Consider the following 23,623-nt stretch of genomic DNA (forward strand, 5'->3'; position numbering starts at 1 on the left):
TTAATTCAGTGGAAGCTAACTGAAACTCAACAAAAACAAATAGAAGGTTCAGTAAATGAAATAAAATTGAAACGCTTTTGATGTTATAATACTAAATCGAAATACTTCATGTCTTGGAATTGACATATATATTTCGTTTTTTCTGCAATATTTGCTATGAGGGAACAAGATATATTGTATTTTAACGTAATATATTGTCTAAGGTAAAGGCTATCATCTTAGTATGAGACAATATAATAATCATAATAATAATAATACTTGTTTGGCTGTGATAATAATGATCTTGACAGGTTTTAGCTGTCAAAGTTATGAATCCAATACATTTCAACTTGACGGCTAACTTCTATTTCGTCGCCAACTTCATGCTGGCTGAAATGTGCAAATGTCAAAATTCTTAGCCTGATTTAAGGTGGTGTGTTTAATATTTATTATGTTGACTGACAACTGACAGTACCAAACAGTAATGGTAGTAAAGCATAGAGATCAATAATGGATGTATAGATAGGATGGTGCGGGTCTTAAATGGCGGTATCTATGGAGTTTATATAAGAGCAAAATTCAAATTAAAACTTTGGAATTTGTTAAACATGCTGAATGATGACACACATACAGTATCGAAACGTATAGAATAAATAATCATTTAAGAATTTCTTATTTCGACTAATTGGCTGCAAATAACACTTTAAGGAATATGCAATATATATATATATATATATATACATATATATATATATATTTTTTTGAATAGTCTTGAATTATATATATATATATATATATATATATATATTTGTAATATTTTTGCAGCCCAACAGTGGAATTCAAAAAGAAGATTAAATATCAAAATTATTTATTCCATTATACGTTTCGACACTTGATGTGTGTCATCATTCAGTAATCTAAAAAACATATAACACAAATGCAAAGTTGATGATAAATATAAATATATAAAAAAGGAGGAAATTATACATACCAAACCAGGAAAAACAACAGAAAAAATTAATTATGATGTAAAACATCTCTTACGTGACAGTTACAAAGTCATCATTAATTTCATGAAAAGTAAATCTATACAGTTTTAGAATCTTTCATTCGTTATATTTCTTCTCTGTTTCTCTTTCCCCTTTCGTTTCTCACAACTCTCGCTCTCACTCCATCACTACACTTGCTCTGTAACCTTGATCAGTGTCCATAATGCACCGCAATTAATAACATAAAATATAGGAGGGCAATATGTGCTCCTTCAATTTCTCGTTTGTTAATACAATAGTATATTATTATTTTACACAAATTTAGTGTTCAATCAATTTTACATCACAATTAATTTTTTCTGTTGTTTTTCCTGGTTTGGTATGTATAGTTTCCTCTTTTTTATATATTTATATTTATCATCAACTTTGTATTTATTGTAATATTGTTTTTTAGATTACTGAATGATGACACACATCAAGTGTCGAAACGTTTAATGGAATAAATAATTTTGTTATTTAATCTTTTTTTCTAATTCGACGATTGGACTGCAAAAATCTTACAAATATACATACATATATATATATGTATATATATATATATATATATTTTGTATGATTCTGAATTTGATGTTGACATATGTATTAACAAAGTCTAATAATCGGGCATAACATCAATAAAAAACATGAATTTCTTTCAAAAATTTATTTTAAATCCATACATTTCGGCTATAATCCTAGCCTTCATTCAGTGGAAAAATTAGTAGATCTTAGTGTTATATTAAAATTTTCCAATTTAACACTAAGATCTACTAATTTTTCCACTGAATGAAGGCTAGGATTATAGCCGAAACGTATGGATTTAAAATAAATTTTTGAAAGAAATTCATGTTTTTTATTGATGTTATGCCCGATTATTAGACTTTGTTAATATATATATATATATACTCGTATATATATATATATATATATATATATATATATATATCTAGTCTCTACTACCTTTCCTATCTTTTATATTTGGTTTGTTGTTAAGTGTTGCTGTTTGTTAATTTTTCTCTTATTGTATAGTTACTTTACCAATCCACATATATTATAATTACTTAGATATACTAATTTTCATACTGTTTTTAGATCCACTGATGATGACATTAAATTGAATGTCGAAACGTTTGGAAATAAAGATTATTTTATAAATCTTTGGCTTTTCTTTGTTTGATGTATCGCCCACAAGAACTCACTCACATATTTCAACATCAAAATTAACTACTAAATCATATATATATATATATATATATATATATATATATATATTAAAGATTTAAAACACAACTGCATGTAAAGTCTAGTTCATTTTATTTCATCAAAGAACAAACGACCATTGCAAAAACCCTCACATAGAACAAATATTTTAAAACATTTCAACAACTTTTAAAAACACATTTCAAGATTACAATTTCACTAAGAAAACAAATAAATAAATTTCATTACCACATCTCCAATACAAGTCCAATTAATACTTCATTTCGATTCATTTTAAGAAAGTGCATTAAAAAAATATATCTGCTCTTTCCCAAAAATTTTTTCTTCATCCTGTCGGATTTAAATCGTTGTTCTCTTTTATGCAAGGGACTTTGTTTATAAACAATACATTGTTGATTGTATAGAATTGTATGGAATAAATGCAAAAACTTTTCTTCGAATCTCCTCCTTCATCAACTTTCCATATTGCTTGCTCCTTTTCCATCCATTTTGTTTCCAGAATCAAATCAGTAGATAATAGTTATTTAATTAATATTATTATTATTATTCAATATTCAATAATTCCACATTAACCACTAAACACTAGATTATTTCCAATTTGAGTATGGTATTTTGAGTACGTATAAAAAAATGAGTAAAATTGTTCATAAGTTTTATATTAATTTTAATATAAAAAACACTAAATTCATTGCAGGTCTTCCGATAATTCGCCTGGTCGACTCAGGTGTCCTGGGGGAGAAGAAAATTTAATATTTATTATTTAATAACTTAATATTTTTTTAAATATTTATGTTAAAAATATAGAATTGATTGCTTATATTTTATTTGTTATTACTTATGATTTTATTGTTATTAATTAATTAATTTATTTATTTCGCAATAACCAATCGTAGTCGACCATGGAAAATATTCCTTAAAGTTAATAAATTTATTTAGGTATGTATTCAAACAATGATAATGAATATTATTTCAGACTATTTACCTATTTATAACAAAGATTAAATTGATAATAAACTAGTGGGGCGCATGGTATCGTGCCTTAAGGCAAATTACTGGAACTTCCCGTACCAAAAATTATTATTATTTTGAAAACGATTAACATTTTTGAAAAACATTTACTCTGAAAAATTAGATTTGTGAGAAACTATAATTTTTTGTCAAAATTTACTTTTTTTTCAAATATTTTGGAAATTCTGAACTTTTTTTCAAAGCAATCGTACAGCTTTAACTGCATAGAGACATAGAGACGAAATGTCAAAGCGCGTAAGCGCCGCGTCGCTGTCTAACGGATAAGCATTGGTACGGAACCCATAGCAATGTAAACATAATATATACTTATTGTTAAAATCTCTATAAAATATCTGATAATTTGATGTTCATATGTCTAATGATCATTTTTGACCGCCAAATTGCATTTTTTTTTACTTTTTTACTAGATCTCCGAAACCGCTAGACCTGCCTTCATGAAAATTTGATCAGTTCTTCATCTTATCAATACAAGTAAAATGTTTTTTGAATTATTTAAATCGGACGCTCCGTTCTCTTAAAAACTGAGTTACCGTTTTTGGCACTTTTTGTCCCATATCTTCGGAACGGCTGGACCTGCCTTTGACAAAAACTAATCAGCACGTCTCTTTATCAATACAAATCAAATGTTTTTTGAATTTTTCAAATCGCTTCATCCGTATTCCCGAAATCGTCGACGAAAACTTGTATCCGAACACACACACACACACATACACACACGCACACACACATACGCACACACACACATACATCAATTTTTTCTAAGGTATGCCAAAATATTCAGAAACCTCTGAAACGTAACGATATATAAAAATTTTCATTTTCGATTTTTTTGCGATTACTATAACTTGCCCTACGGAAAGTTAAAAATGTCCTAATATAAAAATTAGAAAAAAAAATCTTTTCCTAACAATCAATCCAATAAATAAATAGTTTTTTTATGATATCTAATATCGCAAGAATTTACTTAATGACCTATGTTAATAACAAATATATGAAACTTTTAATTGGCGTGCGCTCTATCTAAATGTTTATATTAAGAGCTAATACTATTAGAGATTCATTTTTTATTCATGTGGAAGCATTGGCGCCCATGGGAGCAAAGAAATTCGAAAATGGCCTTGCTAAGGACCACCCTATATCTTCTAATATAAAAATAAGTCGGGTTTTCCTTCCTGACGAAATAACTCCAGAACGCACGAACCGATTTCGACAATTTTGCATTCGTTGGAAAGGTCTCGGACTCCGCAAGTTTTATAGCTAAGAAAATTAGTTGTGCATGGCATCGTGCTTTAATGCAAGCTGCTGGAACTTCACGCACCGTAATTGAAAAAATTCGAGTAATGGCATTAGCGAGAATTATCAGAATTATGCTTGGTTAAGTCAACGAGCAATTCTTGCCGCAAAGAATAATGATGTACACGCCCTGAATTTCAGCATTCAATAAAAAATTGCTGTCGATTTGGTGACATACCAATGATTCCGACTGGTCTGCCGTTTGACTTCAAACGATTGCAATTTCCAGTTCGCCTTGCGTTCGCAATAACAAGTCGCAAGGCCAATCGCTTAGTGTTTGCGGGATAAATTTCAAATAGATTATTTAGAAAATCATTGTTTTTCACATCGGCAGTTATACGTTGCCTATTCACGAGTTGGAAAACCATCCGCTTTGTTTGTGGTAACGTCAGACCAAAAAGCAAAAAATGAGGTTCACCAAAGAGCACTTCAATGAAACGGATAATTTGCGGATTCACTTTCATTTATTTAGAGAAGTTCAACTAAAAAACACTTCATTTTTGTAATCGAAATAAATTCATTACTGTTGTGCAATAAAATTAAATTTTTCCTTTTCAAATATAAAACAAACAAAAAATTTCTTCATCTTTCTCACGAAACCATCTGGTGGCCAAACGGAGTTTGCTAGTTTATATATATTTGTCTATTATCCCTTACTTACTTAGTAAGTTATTATCGTTGGCGCACGTCGCGTTGTTCAGGCTGATCTGCGCGTACAGGGTGCTCTCCAGGGGCTGACTCGTCGGCCCGAACATGCCCGACTTCGACACCCGAGCCCGGTTCAGCGTACTCGTCGTGTAGACGGCCCTTTGACTTGGCGCCGACAGGTATAGTTCCGCGTACGACGTGTCGTTCACCTGGAAAAGGGGAAAAGACGTCATATACATGTATACATACATATCTTATATATAAAATTCTTCTGTAATGGTATATGAAAGAATAATCCTCCTAAACGATTATTCGGATTTTGATAAATCTTTCTGAAGTTTGCTAAGGAAATTTTTTAGAATTTTTTGAATTACACAGGCCAACAAAGAAAATGGTGCAAAAGATTTTAATGCTGTTTTTAAGTATATTTGGGGCGCTGATTTCAAAAATGACATTGTTTTTTTTCTATGAGCTTTAGTTTTCAAGGTATGATATATATGATATATAAGGAATGAAAGTACAAACGAGTAATACAATTCAGAATGTTATTTTAATGAAATATGCCTACTCGTTCATACAAACTTACAAGACCCATTCGGCTTTAGTTGGGACATTAGTTGACACCGTGAAAAGTTCTTTTCCGTGACGACCTAGAATGGACCTGGTTTCGGCAACTTCTTTCCAAGCTGATACAAAAAATGGTTTGCAGATTTGAAATCGGCGCAAAAAATACTATAAGAATCAGCTCTAACATTTGATGCACCAAACAAAAAAAATTGGTTTGGTTTTGTGTTATAGAAATGGTGTTAGATTGTAGAAATAAATAGAAAAAATTACAAAAAACGGCTTATCATTGATTGACGTTGAAAATATTTGAGGCATTGCTCGGTATTGAAAACAAATGAAAATTTTCATTTACGCAAACATTTCCATTCTCTTATAGGCTAAGACAATATTAAAATATAATATATTTATGATTATGAATAAGAAAAATGTAATGTATACATTTATTACTGCCGAAAAGCAACTGAGAGGTGCCAAAAATAAAAATAATATAAAATAGAGTCAACATGCATCTGATAGGTGATGCAGTCTGCGTCTGATGTTTGTGGACTGTCAGTGATTGCACATATAATTCAATTTGACAGATTATTATTTTTTAACTAATGCAGTCGTGTTTTGCCTTACTTTACTAAATCACGATACAAAAATAATTTACTTTCTCAAACAATTATTTAGAAGTTTCATTGTGTCAAAAATTCATATGTTTGGCATTGGATACAAAATATTCACTCAAGACAATTGAGCATTTTGGGTCTGAATATTTTTAATGTGCTCCAATTTGCATGGAATTTTGGAATTAGGCTCATCTTACTATCAAGTTTAAAAGTGAAAATAATTTATACTCCTTTGCCACTTCCCGGGGGGATGACGTCCCTTTTCAGTGGTGCAATTGTATCTCTTTCAAACTAACGTCGGATATCGATACAAGAATTAATTAAAAGAGAAAAATGTTTAATAATGTTTTCCAAAAAAACAATTACTTTTCAAGTTACTGGCCAATGAAAATTTGTTTTTCTTTTTCGCGTTTTTCATCATTTTTTGCAAGCATATCCAAAAATATACATTTTAGCGAAAATCACGTAATGAACAAAATTATATATCAATTAAAATCTTAATAAATCGGTGTACTATAAATTGTTCTTGGAACAATATTAGGCTAGATATAAAATTGGGGTTTTATAGTACTCAAAATAAGCTTTAAAATGAATATTTCTGCGTGTAAAATGAGTGAGCTATCATGCAGATAAAAGACGCATACAATATTTTTTTCATTTAAAGCAAATAGTTTTTGAGTGCCATTTCCACCAAAATTAAAAATAATCGTATTCCCACTAGAATCAACTTGGTTTAAGAGATCTTGATGGATTCTAGAAAATACAACTTTAGTACAAACGATTTCCAAAAGGATCATAATTTCACGAAAAAAATCTATTTAAAAAAAACAACCAATTTCTTATTATTAGATCTCTAAAAGAATAAAAGATACGTAGAAAGGTATATAGATAGAAATTCAAGGTCTTTCTCTGACTAATTATTGCTTTGGTGAAATTTATGATAAAGAAAATTGTAGCTCATTTAATTATCTTTAAAATAGTGTATTACAAGTTCTGATTAAATCAGAATTAAAAAAGTTATAATCCAATTAATCCAGTGGGTGGTGACGGAGTGCAAATTGTTTTCACTTCTGAACTTGAGATTAAGATTAGCATATTCTCAAAATATCATAAAAATTGGAGCACAGCAAAAAAAAACACAGGGCACACGCTTTTTTTCTCCATTTACTGCAATAATTTTGTTGATCGTAGGTTGAATAGAGCACATGTGAACAGGATTTGATAAATTAATTCGGTTCAAATATAAACTTAAGTAATAATGTATATTGAATTATTAGCGAAAAAACATTAATGTAGATCGTAAATTACTAAAAGGCAGTTAAAATATGGTACGAAATTATAAAAATTATAGGCAACATTATTGAAGTAATTATTTTGGGTAGAAACATTCAAGGTGATATTGTACCTATAACGCGAATGCTATACATTAATTCTTTCTGAATTTGTTATACCACTAAAAGACTTCAATTTCCAATATGTATATCTTATGCTATAAATCACAAAGGCAGACGATTTTTCGTGTGATAAATTTGGAAAATCAATGTTTTAGTTGTGAATAAACAAAAAATCATTTATTTATACATCCACATCTACAGGTATGACTAAAAATTGTATAACCATTGGCATTAAAATAAATTGAGCTATTGGAAATAAATTTGCAGTGTATAATTTTTAATATACAATTTTATTGAACATATTTTAATATTTGTTAAATGGATAATTAAAGTGTTAACTGTGGGAATTGAGAATAATCATTTTATTTAAAACAGTACTACATTTAACATCACTCATACATTGGTGTAAATAGTAATTTGAGAAACAATAATTGTTATTATCAACTGAATGGTAAATATTAGTATAGGTTATTGAAAAAATGTAGATGTGGGTACAGGACAAAGTCTGTCGGGTCAGCTAGTATATATATATATAATTTTACCTGTGATAAGTTCTCTAAGGACTTATACGGTAAATACATCGCCGTCGGAGGCGGCGGTTGCAAAGAAGGCGGACATTGACTCGAACCAGGAGTCGCCCCATATAGAAGACTCCTCTGCGTTGTCCCGAGCCAATTACAAGGCGGTCGTGTCTCTAAACATACATCTTCACCACCTACAAATAACCACCACAATAAATGAAACATCAACTTCAAAATCCACTTTTTTTCAACTACCTTGAGGTATAATATCCGGATTCTTCTCCTCCAAATAGTCCAGCATGTCGCTCCGGTTGTCCTCTAAAACTACAGGATGGTCCAAATAGGCATTATTGCATCTAGGTGTCGCCGATCTATCAGGGCTATGATCTTGGGGTCTCACGATATCTTCAGATCTTCCACGAAGTCTTACTGTTATCACCGTGATGGCTGCTAGGAGCACTATAGCAGAAACACCGCCTATCAGGGCACCCATGAACGTCGTCATATGAGGCATCGATGGAATAGTCGCTAAAAATATAAATAGAACATATAAAATCCTGCAAAACCATAAGTGCAGTAAACGGAGAGGAAAAAGGGTGTGACCTCTGAATTTTTTTACTGTGCTCCGAATAACATGAAATTTTGAAATTAGGCTTATCTTAACCTCAAGTTCAAAAGTGAAAACAATTCGGGTTCCGGGGGAATGACACCCCTTCTCAATTGTGTAATTACGTTTTTTCAAAATAACGTCGGAAATCGATAGAAGAACTAATTATAAGAAAAACAAGCTGTAAGTGGAATTCTGTCTTAAAGCAATTAGAGCATGGTGCCTTAAGGCAAATTGCTGGAACTTCCCGTACCAAAAATTATTATTTTTTCAAAAACGATTAACATTTTTCAAAAAAATTTACTTTGAAAAAATAAGATTTTTGAGAAACTATAAATTGGACAAAAAATTAGTTTTTTTTGAAAAAAAAAATTAAAAAAAAAAATCTTTTTTTATAAATTTTTTTTTTTGAATAAAAAATTTTTTTTCTTTATTTTGACATATTGTGGAAGATCTGAACTTTTTTTTCAAAGCAATCGTACTGCTTTAACTGCATAGAGACGAAATATCGAAACGCGTAAGCGCCGCGACGCCGTCTAACAGATAAGCATTGGTACGGATCCCATAGGAATGTAAACAAAATTTATACTTATTGTTAAAATCTCTATAAAATATCTGATAATTTGATGTGCATATGTCTAATGATCATTTTTGACCGCCAAATGGCTCATTTTTTTACTTTTTCCTCTATATATCTCCAAAACCGCTGGACCTACCTTCATGAAAATTGTATCGATTCTTCATCTTGTCAATACAAATAAAATGTTTTTTTTGAATTATTCAAATCGGACGCTCCGTTCTCTTAAAAACGGAGGAACCGTTTTTGGCACTTTTTGCCCCGTATCTTCGGAACGGCTAGACCTGCCTTCGCCAAAAACTAATCAGCACATCTCCTTATCAATACAAATCGATTTTTTTTTTTAATTATTGAAATCGGTTGATCCGTGTTCCCGAAATCGTCGACGAAAATTTGTATCCGCACATACATACACACACGTACATACATACATACATACATACATACATACATACATACACACACACACACACGCACACATACATCCATTTTTTCTAAGGTATGCCAAAATATTCAGAAACCTCTGAAACGTAAAGATATATAAAAATTTTCATTTTCGATTTTTTTGCGATTACTATAACTTGCTCTACGGGAAGTTAAAAAAGTCTTTTATAGTTTTTCAAAAAAACTAATACTTTTCATTACTGGTCACTAAAGATTCATATTTTATATTTTTGGTGTTTTTCCTCGTTTTTTTGCAAATATCTCCTAAAATATACATTTTAACGAAAATCATGTAATGAACAAAATAATGTCAATAAAAATAGTTCTTTTATAGATTTCGGACGTTATTTTGAAAAAATGTAATTACACAATTAAGAAGGGGTGTCAATTGTCATTCCCCGGGGGAATTGTTTTCACTTTTAAACTTGAGGATAAGATGAACCTAATTCCAAAATTTCATGCAATTCGGAGCACAGTAAAAAACCCAAATTCAGACCCAAAACGCTCCGTTTACTGCACTAATAACCCTTTACCATTATCCTTTACTACCTGTTTGTCGTTCCGCAAATTTCAGAGCATAAGCGTTCAAATGCGCCAACTTGCTGCGTCCCTTCGCGTTGATGGCTGCCAAAACGATATCGAAGCCCAATTCCGAGTCCAAACCAGTAACAGAAAAATATGGTGTCCTGGACGTGACACTGCTGACAAGTTGTCTGGTGTGCACAGTGTACACCTCCATCAGGAACTGCTGAGGCAAACCGCCGTCGTAGCCTTCTGTGCATTCGACGTGAAGGGATTCCGCGGTCTGGTTCACTATGGTGCAATTCGATAGGGAATCGGGTTTACCTGGTAAAGGATAGTTGTTAGAGAAAATTAAATATTGTTATACTAGCTGACCCGGCAAGCGTTGTTTTGCTAAGTACGGTATATTCTAAACATTTTCTAGAGAATCTGAAAAATTAATACTTTAAGTGTATAAGGATGTATTGTTTGAATGCTATATGCAATGAGGTATTACTAAAACAATGAAGCCCATTAGTTTGTTTATATTCTGTCAATACAATCAAACTGCAAGTTTTATACACTTTCTATAGAAAACATAGTATAATCCAATCCCAATGTTTTTTGGTCTTTCGACTTATTGATCACGTTTCAAGTTTTTCAGATTCTTTTTGAATTCTGGATTTTGTGTATAATTGTAAATAATACTACTGAACATATATAAAATTTTCAAATTTCTGCGAGGAGAGATAGAAAATAAATTAAGTATATTTCATCTTTGACATGCTTCTTGAAAAGTTTCAAGTAACATTCGATAAATTAAAGTAAATTTAATAAAAAGTATATATGTAGAGCAGGGCGAGGCACGAAGGTCCAATTTGACTTTGAGCAAATATAAACTATGTTATGAAAACCAAACCAATTATATCACAACAAATAACACATTTCAAACGAACAATTATCTGACTACGTTCAGTAAAACTGCCAGCTACTTCATCATTGTAGAAATGTGCTTTTTTGATGTCTTTCAAAAATTTGTTATCTAGACCTTTTTACCCTATAGGCGGAATAACTTGGAACGGCCAGGTGGCAAACAGGTTTAATGTCTTAGTTTAATTTTAAAGGTATTTTACAAAATAATTACATTTTTACTAATGCTAAAAATTACCAACGGAAAAAAATACTTTTATTATGGATGTTCAAAGATTGCCGTTTATCTTCCGATAGCAGGGTCATGAAAATCAAGGTTATAGCTGGTTATACATCTTGTTCCCTCTACTTTCAAATATTGTTGTTAAACAATGCTTAACTTTACTGGTTTTTTGCACATCGGTGGTGGACCTTTTTAACTTCGGACCTTCATATATTACTATCTATTCTTTGAAAAACTCTGGGAAATTATAACTGGAAAAATGTTATTCTACAAAATGTCCCTTTGATCGATACCAAATTTAGGTTCTGAATTAAAATAACACAAATAAAAAATAATATAACCTAGAAAATGTTTAACAAATACCAATGAGTATATAATTATACAAATGAGATCTTTCAGAGCACCGTGCTTGAGAAAAATATGCCAAAAAGTGCATTTTCATATTAACATTTCAAAAAAGTTGATATTTTGAGTTTTTAGTAACACTTGCGATCCGTTTAATAACGTTCTTGTGTATAAATAAAACTACAAACAAAAATACTTGCTACAACTTAATCATAATTAAATAATAATCACGTAAAACATCCTATTAAATGTAATTCAACATCATCGGTCAAAAACATTTGACAATTGACGTATTAGCCACCGCCTATTGTTTTATTCAAATTACGCTTCTACAAAAATTTTCAAATTAAAAATGTAAAGTTTCTACGCGATTTTGAAATAATATCTCACCTTTCCGGCAACCTACTGATTAGCACGAATTTTTCAAGGCTAAGACTGGCCAAATCGGTTTAGCCGTTTTCGAGTTTTAGCGGATCATTTTATCGAGAGCTCCATTTTTATATATAAGAAGATTAAAAATTATTTAGTTACCTGCTGGGTTTATCATGAAGACACAAGGATCCTGTTGGGTTCCTACTTCGTTGATACCCCAGCACATTAAAGTACCGTAATCTTGTTCACTCTGCGGCGTATACTGATAAAGAAAAAATATAATGAGCACCAATTTCCAACATAATTATTTTTAACTTCCCGTAGGGTAAGTTATAGTAATCGCAAAAAATTGAAAATGAAAAATTTTTATAGATCTTTACGTTTCAGAGGTTTCTGAATATTTTGGCATACCTTAGAAAAAATGGATGTATGTGTCTGTGTCGATATTTCGTCTCTATGCAGTTAAAGCAGTACGATTGCTTGGAAAAAAGTTCAGAATTTCCAAAATATTTCAAAATACACTTTTCTTCAAAAAGTCTTTTTTTCAAAAAAAAAGTAAAATTTTGTCAAAAATTTATAGTTTCTCAAAAGTCTAATTTTTCAGAGTAAATTTTTTTCAAAAATGTTAATCTTTAAAAAAAAAAAATAATTTTTGGTACGGAAAGTTCCAGCAATTTGACTTAAGGCACGATGCCATGCGCCCCACTAGTTTATTATAATTTTTACTTCCCTACCTGCATGATGCTGTGTGTCTTTTCTGTAGATATCTGACTGATTGGTAGACTGAGAACTTCTGAATTTGTATTGTTGAAGAGCCATTTAAAGGTTACTTCACCAGGATTGGCTTGTAGTTCGCAGGATACTTGAATGGTTTCTTGGCGAGCGACATTGTAGACGGGCATTTGTCCAGGACGACACACTGGGGCATCTGGAAAATAATTGATATGAAGACCATATCTCATTATGGTAAGATTCCAATTTTTGTTATAAAATTTTCATTTTGTCAGTTCCTACAAGACTCAGATAGATGGGCTAATTCTAGTTCTACTTTTTTAGATGGCTATTTAAATTAGTTGTTAGTAATTTTTTTTTCCCAAGCCGAGATTCAGTTTGTTTATCTCCTAGGATACTATTTTTTACCCTTAAGTATAATAACTACTTTGATATTCGCTCATATTGATCTTCCTTCAAGTACTGATCCTTCAAGGTATTATAAACTTCCCGATAGTAATGGGCCGAAAATCAAAAATGAAAATTTTTGCATTTCTCGACGTTTTGAAGGTTTCTGAACATTTTACTGGCATGCCTCAAAAACTAAATGGCTGTGTGTGTGTGTGTTTTGTATGTCCGCATTTTTTCGTCCACGTTTTCGGGCGCACGGATCAACCGATCTCAATGATTTAAGAAACATTCGATTCCTATCGATAGGGAGATGTGCTGATTAGTTTTTGGCAAAGGCAGGTCCAGCCGTTAAGGAGATACAGAGCAAAGAGTGTCGAAAGTAGAAATTGAGATTTTGAGAGAACGGGCCATCCGATTTGAATGATCTAAAAAGCATTTAGTTCGTAATTCTGGGGAGAAGTGTTGATTACTATTTGGAAAAGGCAGGTCCAGTCGTTTCGGAGATACCGAGCAAAATGTGCGAAAAATGGCAATTTTTGAGAGAACTAAGTATCCGATTTGAATGATTCAAAAAACTTTTTGCTTGTTTTTACAAAATAATTGCTTTCGAAATAAAAAATTTGTTTCAATTTTTAGAAATTCAAAAAATTACCCAGGCTAAGCACATTTTAAGCGCCACTCTGGTACAAATGTTTACCCAAGTGCGTTTAGACTGTGACGGAGCATTTTGCAATTTTGTGTAAATTGGGCAACTATTTTTTTAACATTGAATTCGAAATGAAATGACGATTGTTCTGGATGTTCTGGAGATAAATTGATTTATGATTTATGATTTACATTTGATTTGCTCAGATATAACAAACAAGATATCAAAAATAATGAAAGTTACAGAGTATTTGTAATAATATATTTGAAAACGTTTAAAATTTCTCGAATATTTCATTACGGTACGGGAAGTTCCAGCAATTTGCCTTAAGGCACGATGCCATACACCACTAGTTATCAATTACTATTATAAATATTTCTACTTACATTTTATATCCAACTGAACCGGATTGCTTTCACCATCCCCTTCCTGATTACTTCCGACACACGTGTACAACCCACTCTTGGATCTGCCCACATTTTGCAACACCAGACTCTGGTTCGAAATAATCACACCGGCGCCGATATTGTTGTAAATTACATTTCCCTGAAATTAAAATTAGAATTAAGATATATTGTGCTGGTTATAAAAAAGGTAATTTTGAAAAATGGAGTAATGCATTCTAAGACATTTAATAACTTAGAAACAATTCGAAAACTATCTCTAAACTTTCGAAATGTGGTGCTGGAGAAGAACTGAAATGATAAAATTGCTGGAAAAAGTGATAAATAAAACAGCAGTACTACAGATAATGAGAGAGGAAATATTTGGTTATACCAATAGTGAAAAAACTGGAAAAAACAAAGATGAAGAATGCAAATAAGAAATAAAAATGTCTGAAAAGAGAAAACAGAAACATGGGCGCAGTTGCTTGTAAAGTTTCGGAGCAAATTATATTATAGTGATTTTTTTCAACTCACATTATGTCTCCAGCTGACTTTATAGACCCACGGGTTGGATTTAATATTACATTCAAAATAGACATCGACTCCTTCATAGACATGAGACGCATTCTGGTTGCTGCCAAGTTCTAAGGTCACAGACGGAACATCTGCAATATAATTAAAAAAATATTATATACATATATATATATATATATATATATATACATATATATATTTATTGAAAAGTCTTCAATTTTATGTTGATATAATATATTTAATTTGAGTTTAAAAGTCGGGCGTTACATCAATAAAAATAGTATGAGAGTTTTTAGAAATTTATTTAAAATCCATACGTTTCGGCTATCATTTAAGCCTTCATTCAGTGGTAATCAATTTAACTATAAAAATTGAAACTAAAATAATATGTAAGAAATTTCATAGAAAAACAATAATAATAGTGAAAAAAACACTTACAATTGAATTGTTCAACAATGACCATGTTAACCGAGCATATTAGTAAATCATAACATAGATTTTACATTTTGAAAAGAACGTTTGAAAAGAAGATTCGCTTAGAGGTTGTTTTTGCAATTGCATAACGACAGAGTCATAAACAAACGCTGCGACAATACGGCCCTGAACGAAACAAACACGTGGTTCCTTAATAGCTTGTCAAAATTTCTTAAAAAACGAAAAGATCCCATTGTTTTTTAAATTTTCCGTAAAATTTGAACACATGCTAAAAACTGCTTCAAGGAAAAACGTGACATTTCTATCTTAAATTCCGAACAATAAATACATAGTTTCGACAACTTATTAAAAGTTATTCATGCTTATTTGGGTGTTTTGTCATTTGTGATATTAAAAAATATATATTTTACCACTGTGCACATACTCATACCATGGATTAATAATGTTTTCATCTGTTATATTAAGATACAAAATTGTAAGTGTTTTATTATTATTATTATTATTGTTTTTCTATGAAATTCCTTACATATTATTTATTTAGTTTTAATTTTTATAGTTAAATTGATTGTCACTGAATGAAGTACCTACATACAAACAAAATGTATGGATTTAAATAAATTTCTAAAAACTCTTATGCTATTTTTATCAATGTAACGCCCGACTTTTAAAATCAAATAAAATTATATGCACACATATATATATATATATATATATATATATATATATATACGAGGTGTGTTCAAAAAGTACCCGGAATTACTAATAATTAAATTTCGCGGGTCTGGAGTGTCTGATTGTCAAAATTTTTTTTTATTGTGTTGGTATACATGCCCCTAAAGTATGATGAAATTTTCAGCTATATTCACTGTTTACTTTGTCTGTGGTAGTCGCTAAGGTTCGACGTGTTTTTCTGAGCTCGGCGATTTTTACAATGGAAGAATTGAAAAGTCAAAGAATTTGTATTAAATTTTGCGTAAAAAATGAAATAAAGTGTTGCAAAGTGCAAAAATTCACCAGATATTCCCAAAGTTGAAGAGACCCATGAAAGGACGGCGGTTTTCCTCGATTGAAGAAATAAAGGCCGAATCGCTGAGAGTGCTCAAGGACATATCAAAAAGTGAATATCAAGGGTGCTTCGAAAATTGGAAAAAACGCTGGCATAAGTGTACTATATCTGGGGGGGACTACTTTGAAGGGGACCACATTAATGTAGACGAATAAATAAATATTTTTTTGAAAAAACGAAAATTCCGGGTACTTTTTGAACAGACCTCGTATATATAAATATAATTCTTACGGTGTATATCCAATTTCCAGCCATCTTCTAATCCGCTCTCAGGTATCACACTTTCACCTCGACATGACAAATGTTTTCCATTATCCTCAATTGTTGGAACAAACTTTAAAATCGATATTGTTTTATTTCCTTCATTCTGAAAAAATTAAAATTTATAGAATATAACCGTATAATTACTAATACATATAAAATCATGGCATATTTTTATTGTTATATCTAAAAAATATACTTACTACTTCTTTGTGATTTCGAAGTGGCACACTGGCCTTCCACCAGGTCACCACAGGTCTTGGTCGAGCACCCACAATTTCGCAAGTGACCTCATAAGTACTTTCTGCAGACATCGGTCTGTTTGGTGAGGTTATTTTCACCCAAAGGGGACGAACTAAAAAAAAAACAAATATTTATATACAAATATTATATATATTATAATTTATATCTATATATATATATATATATATATATATATATATAAGAAACATATCTCAATATTTTGAATACAAATTTAATCAAAATTATAGAAATGACACCGGTGACTAAAATGAAATAGACAGATTTCTAGTACAATTATGAGAATGACCACAAGTACTACTTCTGAACAATTTTGATTCTCAACAGTTTCCAAAATAGTGGTGAAAAATATCAACAAATTATTGTAAAATTCTTGTCGAATGTTAAAATAAAATGTCAAACAGTTAAAAATCAAATGGATTAAACATTTCAAGAAATTTTATTTTTCTTATATAGTGCAAAAGTATTTCAACGGTAATGACAATTTTATTGCAAAATCTTAGATATATCCTATATAAAATATAGCCCTGTCTACACAAAGCAATACTTTAAGTTTTCTGAATTTATTCCATATGTTAATTTTAAGAAATGCCATTTCATTCCTCTACTTTTATATTATCTCACTTTCTCATTTTACTTACGGTTCAAGTCCAAAGAAATATCACTGGTAATAGGTGTAGTTAGATTATTATTGCTCGCTTGACATGTAAAAACACTGTTGAGATGTCTCCTTTGTAGTCCTTTTAGCTGAAGAACATTTTTAACACGTCCTTCTGATAAAGTTGAATAGGAATCGTCCAACAAGGTGTTATCCTGCCACCAGGTGACTGCTGGGGAAGGTTTACCTGAGAAAAGATAAATTTATATAAATATATATATATATATATATATATATATATATTATTTACCTCCTGTGGCAACGCAAGTCACATTAATATTATCTCCTTCGTCATAAGGTCCCAAAACATAATGAGGAATGTGGGATCCATCTTCGTCCAAGATACTCAGTTGCTCTGGTGGTACTGCAAATATACAATACATATTAGAGATGGGTAACTCACTCCTTAGTTATCACTCCGATACAACTCCTCCCTCGGAGTGAATCCGAGGGGAGTTGTCCCACAGGATTTGTCATATACGACTTCCCTAAACTGGTGTTAAATGTGTTAACATGTGCAGATATTTGCTTGAGATTTTTTACTAATACAAAGATTTGGGTCGAAAAAAGTGATCATTTTCTTTTATTCTACTTCTTATATGCTATTTTGTATTCTATATTCTGTATACGATAATGTTTGTTCGTAAATGAGCTCTTTCAATGGTATACAATCAGCTAAAAAATATTTAGTATTACAATATAACTTTTATACAATTATGACCCTATAATTGTGTAAAAATAAGAGTATGCTAATCAAACTACCTAATGTATAATTAATTCTCGAAAGGGAAATAATATAAGAATGTGAGGTATTATTATTTTATGAAAAATATTATACACAAAGATTTGTTCTTATTTCATATATAATCGAAATTGAAAATTTTTACATTTCTCGAAGTTTTGAAGGTTTCTGAACATTTTGGCATACCTCAGAAAATATGGATGTGTGTGTGTATGTATGTATGAATACAAATATCCAGTCACGTTTTCGGACGCACGGATCAACCGATTTGAATGGTTTAAAAAACATTCGATTCCTATTGATAGGGAGAAGAGCTGATTAGTTTTTGGCAAAGGCAGGTCTAGCCGTTTCGGAGATACGGAGCAAAGAGTGCAGAAAATAGAAATCGAGTTTTTGAGAGAACGGAGCATCCGATTTGAATGATCTAAAAAACATTCAATTAGTAATGATTGGGAGAAGTGTTTAATAGTTTTTGGCAAAGGCAGGCCCAGCCATTTCGAAGATACGGAGCTAAATAAGTAAAAAATAGCATTTTTTGAGAGAACTAAGCGTCCGATTCAAATGATTCAAAGAACGTTCTGCTTGTCTTAACAAAAAATTTTGTCTCAACTTTTTTTTTTCAAAAAAAACTTTTTGTATATCGAAAATAATTCAGATTTTATTTTTAATTCTGACTAAAGTTCTAATATACTTTAAACAAATAATTTCAACTTTGCAATTCAGTTTATATAATTCTTATAAATATTAGACAATGTTACAATATTAATAATAATCTATTTGAAAACATTCAGTCCTCGAATATTTCGTTATGGTACGGGAAGTTCCAGCAATTTGCCTTAAGGCACGATGCCATACACCCCCCCACTAGTTTTCATATAAAAATAAACATATTAAAAAAATTCTATATTTTCCCTTCAAAACTAATGATTCCCAAGTTTTTTGTCAATTTGAGATTTGTATGCATATTGAAATGCATAAAATAGTAATTATTATAATAAAATGAACAAAAATGTTTGAACTATTTGTAGACTAATTCCGAAGTCTCAATAAATCTTTAGATATGTTAACAACACACTAGAAAATACATTTGTGTCAAGTATTATGTTTCGAAGTCATCGGAGTTGTGGAGTTGTAAAGTGAATATAACTCCTCTCTGAAGCGGAGTCAAAAATAAACATAAGTATTGACTCCGCATTAGAGAGGAGTTATATCCACTTAACAACTCCACAACTCCGACATAATAAAATACTAATAACCGATTCGGCTTCGGATATGATAAGCCCATCTCTAATAAATATATTTAAAAACTAATTTGCTCTAAATGAAAAATGGTTTTTATAAATATGACATTTATCTACCTATAACAGTCAAGTTAACCCTCGCATATCTGGTCCTGCTCCTCTGAAAATCGACTCTGCAGTGGTAGGCGCCAGTGTCGGAGTCTCTGGCCCCTTCAATGGCCAGAGTGGCAGGGTTCTGGGTCGCCTGGAAGAAGGCTCGGCCCGCCAAGACGGTCTCGTCGGCCCAATGGACAGATTTGTCTGGTAAATTGTTGCCGCGGGCATCTCTCGAATCGAAACTAAAAATGGAAAAATAACAAATGATAAAAAGAAATATATTATAATTAATTATTATTCTGATAGGGTTGTACAGATACTTGTAGGGATAGTTGATGTGATTAGTAGAAAACGAAATATTGTAGAATCGAAGTTGAAATAGCTTGATGAAATATATTAATTGTCAATATAAATATTTTATGAACACAACCAACATCTTGTAAATTGGTTGAGACAGTGAATACATAAATCCATGATTTACAGATGAAACATTCAGTAAATCTATTAAGGGGGTATTCTAGTGTAGAATTTTGAAAAAATCGAAAAATTTTTTTTTTCATATTTTCAAAGTTTAGTTATTCAAAAATATGTCATTGAAAGTATTTTTCAAAATTACTATTATTTCCTGAGTTATAGCTGTTTTAGGGACGTGGCCTCGGTTCTGGTCCGACCGAGTCTCAAAACTTTGAACGCGTTTTTCTCGGAACTACTTTTTTCGAGCTGGCGGTAAGGATATCTCGAGTTCTAATGAACCGATTTACTTCAAATTTGGAGAGGATCTTCTCTATACATCGCTTTATCGCATGGACCTTTCCCAAAACTATAACATTTCATTTAAAATTTTTTTAAAAATTCGGAATTGTTGAAAAAAACTTGAAAAAAAAATTTTTTTTTCAAACTGCCGCCATTCGAACAAAAAAAATTTTTTAACTTATCCAAGGTTCATACGATAGCGGCATCTATAATAATTGAGAATCCATCTATTTTTTATGTTTCGGATCACCAGGAGGGTTGGAATCGTGCACGCCAGGACACCCTCTTTTTTTTTGAGCCCCCACTTTGACTGCTCATAACTTTGTGAATTCTAATTTTTTTCTTTAATAATTTTTTTTTATGTAATAATAAAATATCAATAAACAAATGATAAAAAATCGATAGTAAAAATTTTAATTGTTTCCTTTATACAGCGCTTCAAAAACCGGGGAAAATTCATGCTTCTACAGTAGAATACCCCCTTAATAAAACATAAACTTCTCTTTAGGGAAGATAAAAAAACATTAAACAATAATTTACCGACTAATTCGTAGGGCGTTCAAACAAACCGTCTATCGCGTTGTATGGGAAGCGTGCTATAAGAAACTCAGAACTAGTACTATCAACCTGTCTACTATAGTCTTTCTATCTGTCTACTTTTGTATCTGTCTACCTGTCTTTCAGTATTTTATAGTTTTTTACCTGTAAATCGGTGACTTGTGTCCTTCCTTGTACCAAATGACCAAATAAACTTTGTCCTGGGCAACAGTCGGAGTCAAATCGCATGGCAAACGGGCAAGGCCGCCCTGGACAGCCTCGGTAGTCACGGTATTCACTGATAATAGGAAATAATATATTATTAATATATTAGTAACATAAAATCAAGGATTAGAATAAAGTAGAAATGTGTATAGACCATAGACTTTAAATAAATGCTCAAACATAGAATGCACTGTGACGTCACTTAGTGAATGAGAGTTGCCGACAATCGTGGAACACTCCCGATTGAATAAATATGTTCTACATGTCATATGTTCAATAATATAATGGCAATTGTAATGGCTGATCAATTTGTAAGAAATAATTTTAATAATATTATTAATGTACATAAAATCGAATCATGTTAAAATCGTTTTATATATTATAAGGCCTATGTTAGGTATGTAACATATGACATGTAATTGTCGTCGGCAATGTTCGCTCAGACTTGTGACGTCCCATGTTAAAAAAAAGACAATAGTTCTTGATATGTAATTTAAAAGTGGCTTTATAGCTTGACAAGTTGCAATTCGATTCATCAAAAATAAATAAAAAAATTGAAATCTAAGGTCTTTAAGAATACACAGATATAATGATAATATGTAAACTAGTGGTGCATGGCATCGTGCATTAAGGCAAATTGCTAGAACTTCCCGTACCAAAAATTATAATCTTTAAAAAAGATTCAATTTCTTTTAAAAACATTGAAAAAAATAAATTTTTAATTTAAAAAAAAAAATGATCTTTTTGAAAAATCGGATTTTTTTATACTTTGACTATATCAAATATTTTGGAAATTCTGAACTTTTTTTTAAAGCAATCGCGATACGTTAGCTGCCTAGAAACAAAATATTGAAGCGCGTTAGCGCCGCGCCTCAATCTACTTTCAAAAATGTTTTTTGAATCATTCAAATCAGACGCGTTCTCTCAAAAATTGAATTACCATTTTTGACACTTTTTGCCCAGTATCTCCAAAACGGCTGGATCTGCCTTTGCTAAAAACTGATCCGCATGTCTCCTCATCAATACGAATCGAATGTTATTATCAATCATTCAAATCGGTTGACCCATGTTCTCGAAATCGTCGACGAAAAATTGTATCCGTAGATACATACATACACACACATACATACCATGATGTTCAGAAAACTTTGAAACGTAAAAATATATAAAAAACTTTATTTTCGATTGTTATAACCGCAAATACATACACACTAAGATATGCAATTTTTTTCTAAGGTATGCCAAAATGTTCAAAAGGGTTTGAAACGTAAAGATAAATAAAAATATTATTTTCGATTTTTTTGCGATTGATATAACTTACATAAATAAAATAAAATAATAAATAAAACAAAATTATTATAAAATAATCTTACCATTTACTTACGTACATACATACATACATACACCCTCATAATTTTTTTCTAAGGCATTCCAAAATGTTCAGAAAGTTTAGAAACGTAAAGATATATAAAAAATTTCATTTTCGATTTTTCTGCTGGTACTATAACTTACATAAATAAAATAAAATTATAAATAAAACAAAATTATTATAAAATAATCTTACCATTTTCTTCTTCAATAATTCTCAAAGTCGCAAGAGATATTAGAGCAAACCATATTGATAGTTTCAGGACGTGTATCGTCATTTTTGCTAAAAATAAATTAAAATATTATATATTAATAATTTAATTCATAAATTTTTGTTTGTTGATACGATATCTTTATCATTAATTTTACAAGTAAACATTTAACTATTTCAAGCACTTCAACAAATAATTATGAGACAGTAATCAAAATAAAAATAAATTAAAGTGAGTTCATTTTTTCAGTTACAAAAAAATTGGAGAGAATACTTTTGCATATTAAAATAATTTTATAAAAATGAAAAGTATTAGACAATTTCTAACATCGTGCATAATTTATTTAGTTAGTTTTTGGTATCACCAACTAACCTTGAATTTTAACATATTGTTATTGATTTGTCTAAAAAAAAGTTATTACAAAAAAATCTAAATTTTATTCAAATTTTCTGTAATTTTGTTCAAAACTAATTTTTGTGCTTTTATCGACTAAAACAGAGTTTATCTAAAACTTGAAACATAATGTGGGAAAATTAATTAAAATTATATATTACTAATATAATACATACTATATATGACATTTACCTGTATATATTCCTATCAACAATATAAAGAATGTCCACAAAGTCTTTTATTATTTAACACACATCAATATAACAAACACTATGCACTTTATAATTAAAATTCTGTCATATTTTTTTTATTTATTTCACAAAACACTATTATTTCTCCTGCAACAATATCATATTAAAAACAACACTAGTGTTTAATTTATTTGTTTAATACATTT

General features: G+C 30.6%; 1 protein-coding gene across 1 annotated transcript; it reads right to left on the minus strand.

Moving 5' to 3' along the window:
• Positions 1-2,913: 2,913 nt before the first annotated feature.
• On the minus strand, positions 2,914-22,899 carry LOC113367731 (nephrin-like). The gene is made up of 16 exons (XM_026609311.1): positions 22,818-22,899; positions 21,194-21,326; positions 19,760-19,980; positions 17,910-18,023; positions 17,643-17,846; positions 16,944-17,095; positions 16,711-16,846; positions 14,979-15,109; positions 14,445-14,604; positions 13,025-13,218; positions 12,450-12,552; positions 10,469-10,765; positions 8,547-8,819; positions 8,313-8,485; positions 5,212-5,407; positions 2,914-2,957 (listed from the first exon to the last, which is right to left on the minus strand). The coding sequence occupies exons 1-16, from the start codon at positions 22,897-22,899 to the stop codon at positions 2,914-2,916; spliced, it is 2,613 nt and encodes an 870-aa protein (XP_026465096.1).
• Between the last annotated feature and the right edge of the window lie 724 nt (positions 22,900-23,623).

The sequence above is a fragment of the Ctenocephalides felis genome, unplaced genomic scaffold, assembly GCF_003426905.1.
Source record: "Ctenocephalides felis isolate EL2017-DRISC unplaced genomic scaffold, ASM342690v1 CF-g0.4_SCAFFOLD_01170, whole genome shotgun sequence".
NCBI classification, from domain to species: Eukaryota; Metazoa; Arthropoda; class Insecta; order Siphonaptera; family Pulicidae; genus Ctenocephalides; species Ctenocephalides felis.

What these genes read in the sequence shown, in the direction of transcription:
- LOC113367731 (XM_026609311.1), bottom strand. Translation starts at nt 22,899, where the DNA reads ATGACGATACACGTCCTGAAACTATCAATATGGTTTGCTCTAATATCT. An exon ending in TTCGAAATCACAAAGAAGTA is followed by an intron (nt 16,847 to 16,943) that starts GTAAGTATATTT and finishes TAATTTTTTCAG; the next exon opens with AATGAAGGAAATAAAACAAT. An exon ending in AGACACACAGCATCATGCAG is followed by an intron (nt 12,553 to 13,024) that starts GTAGGGAAGTAA and finishes TTTCTTTATCAG; the next exon opens with TATACGCCGCAGAGTGAACA.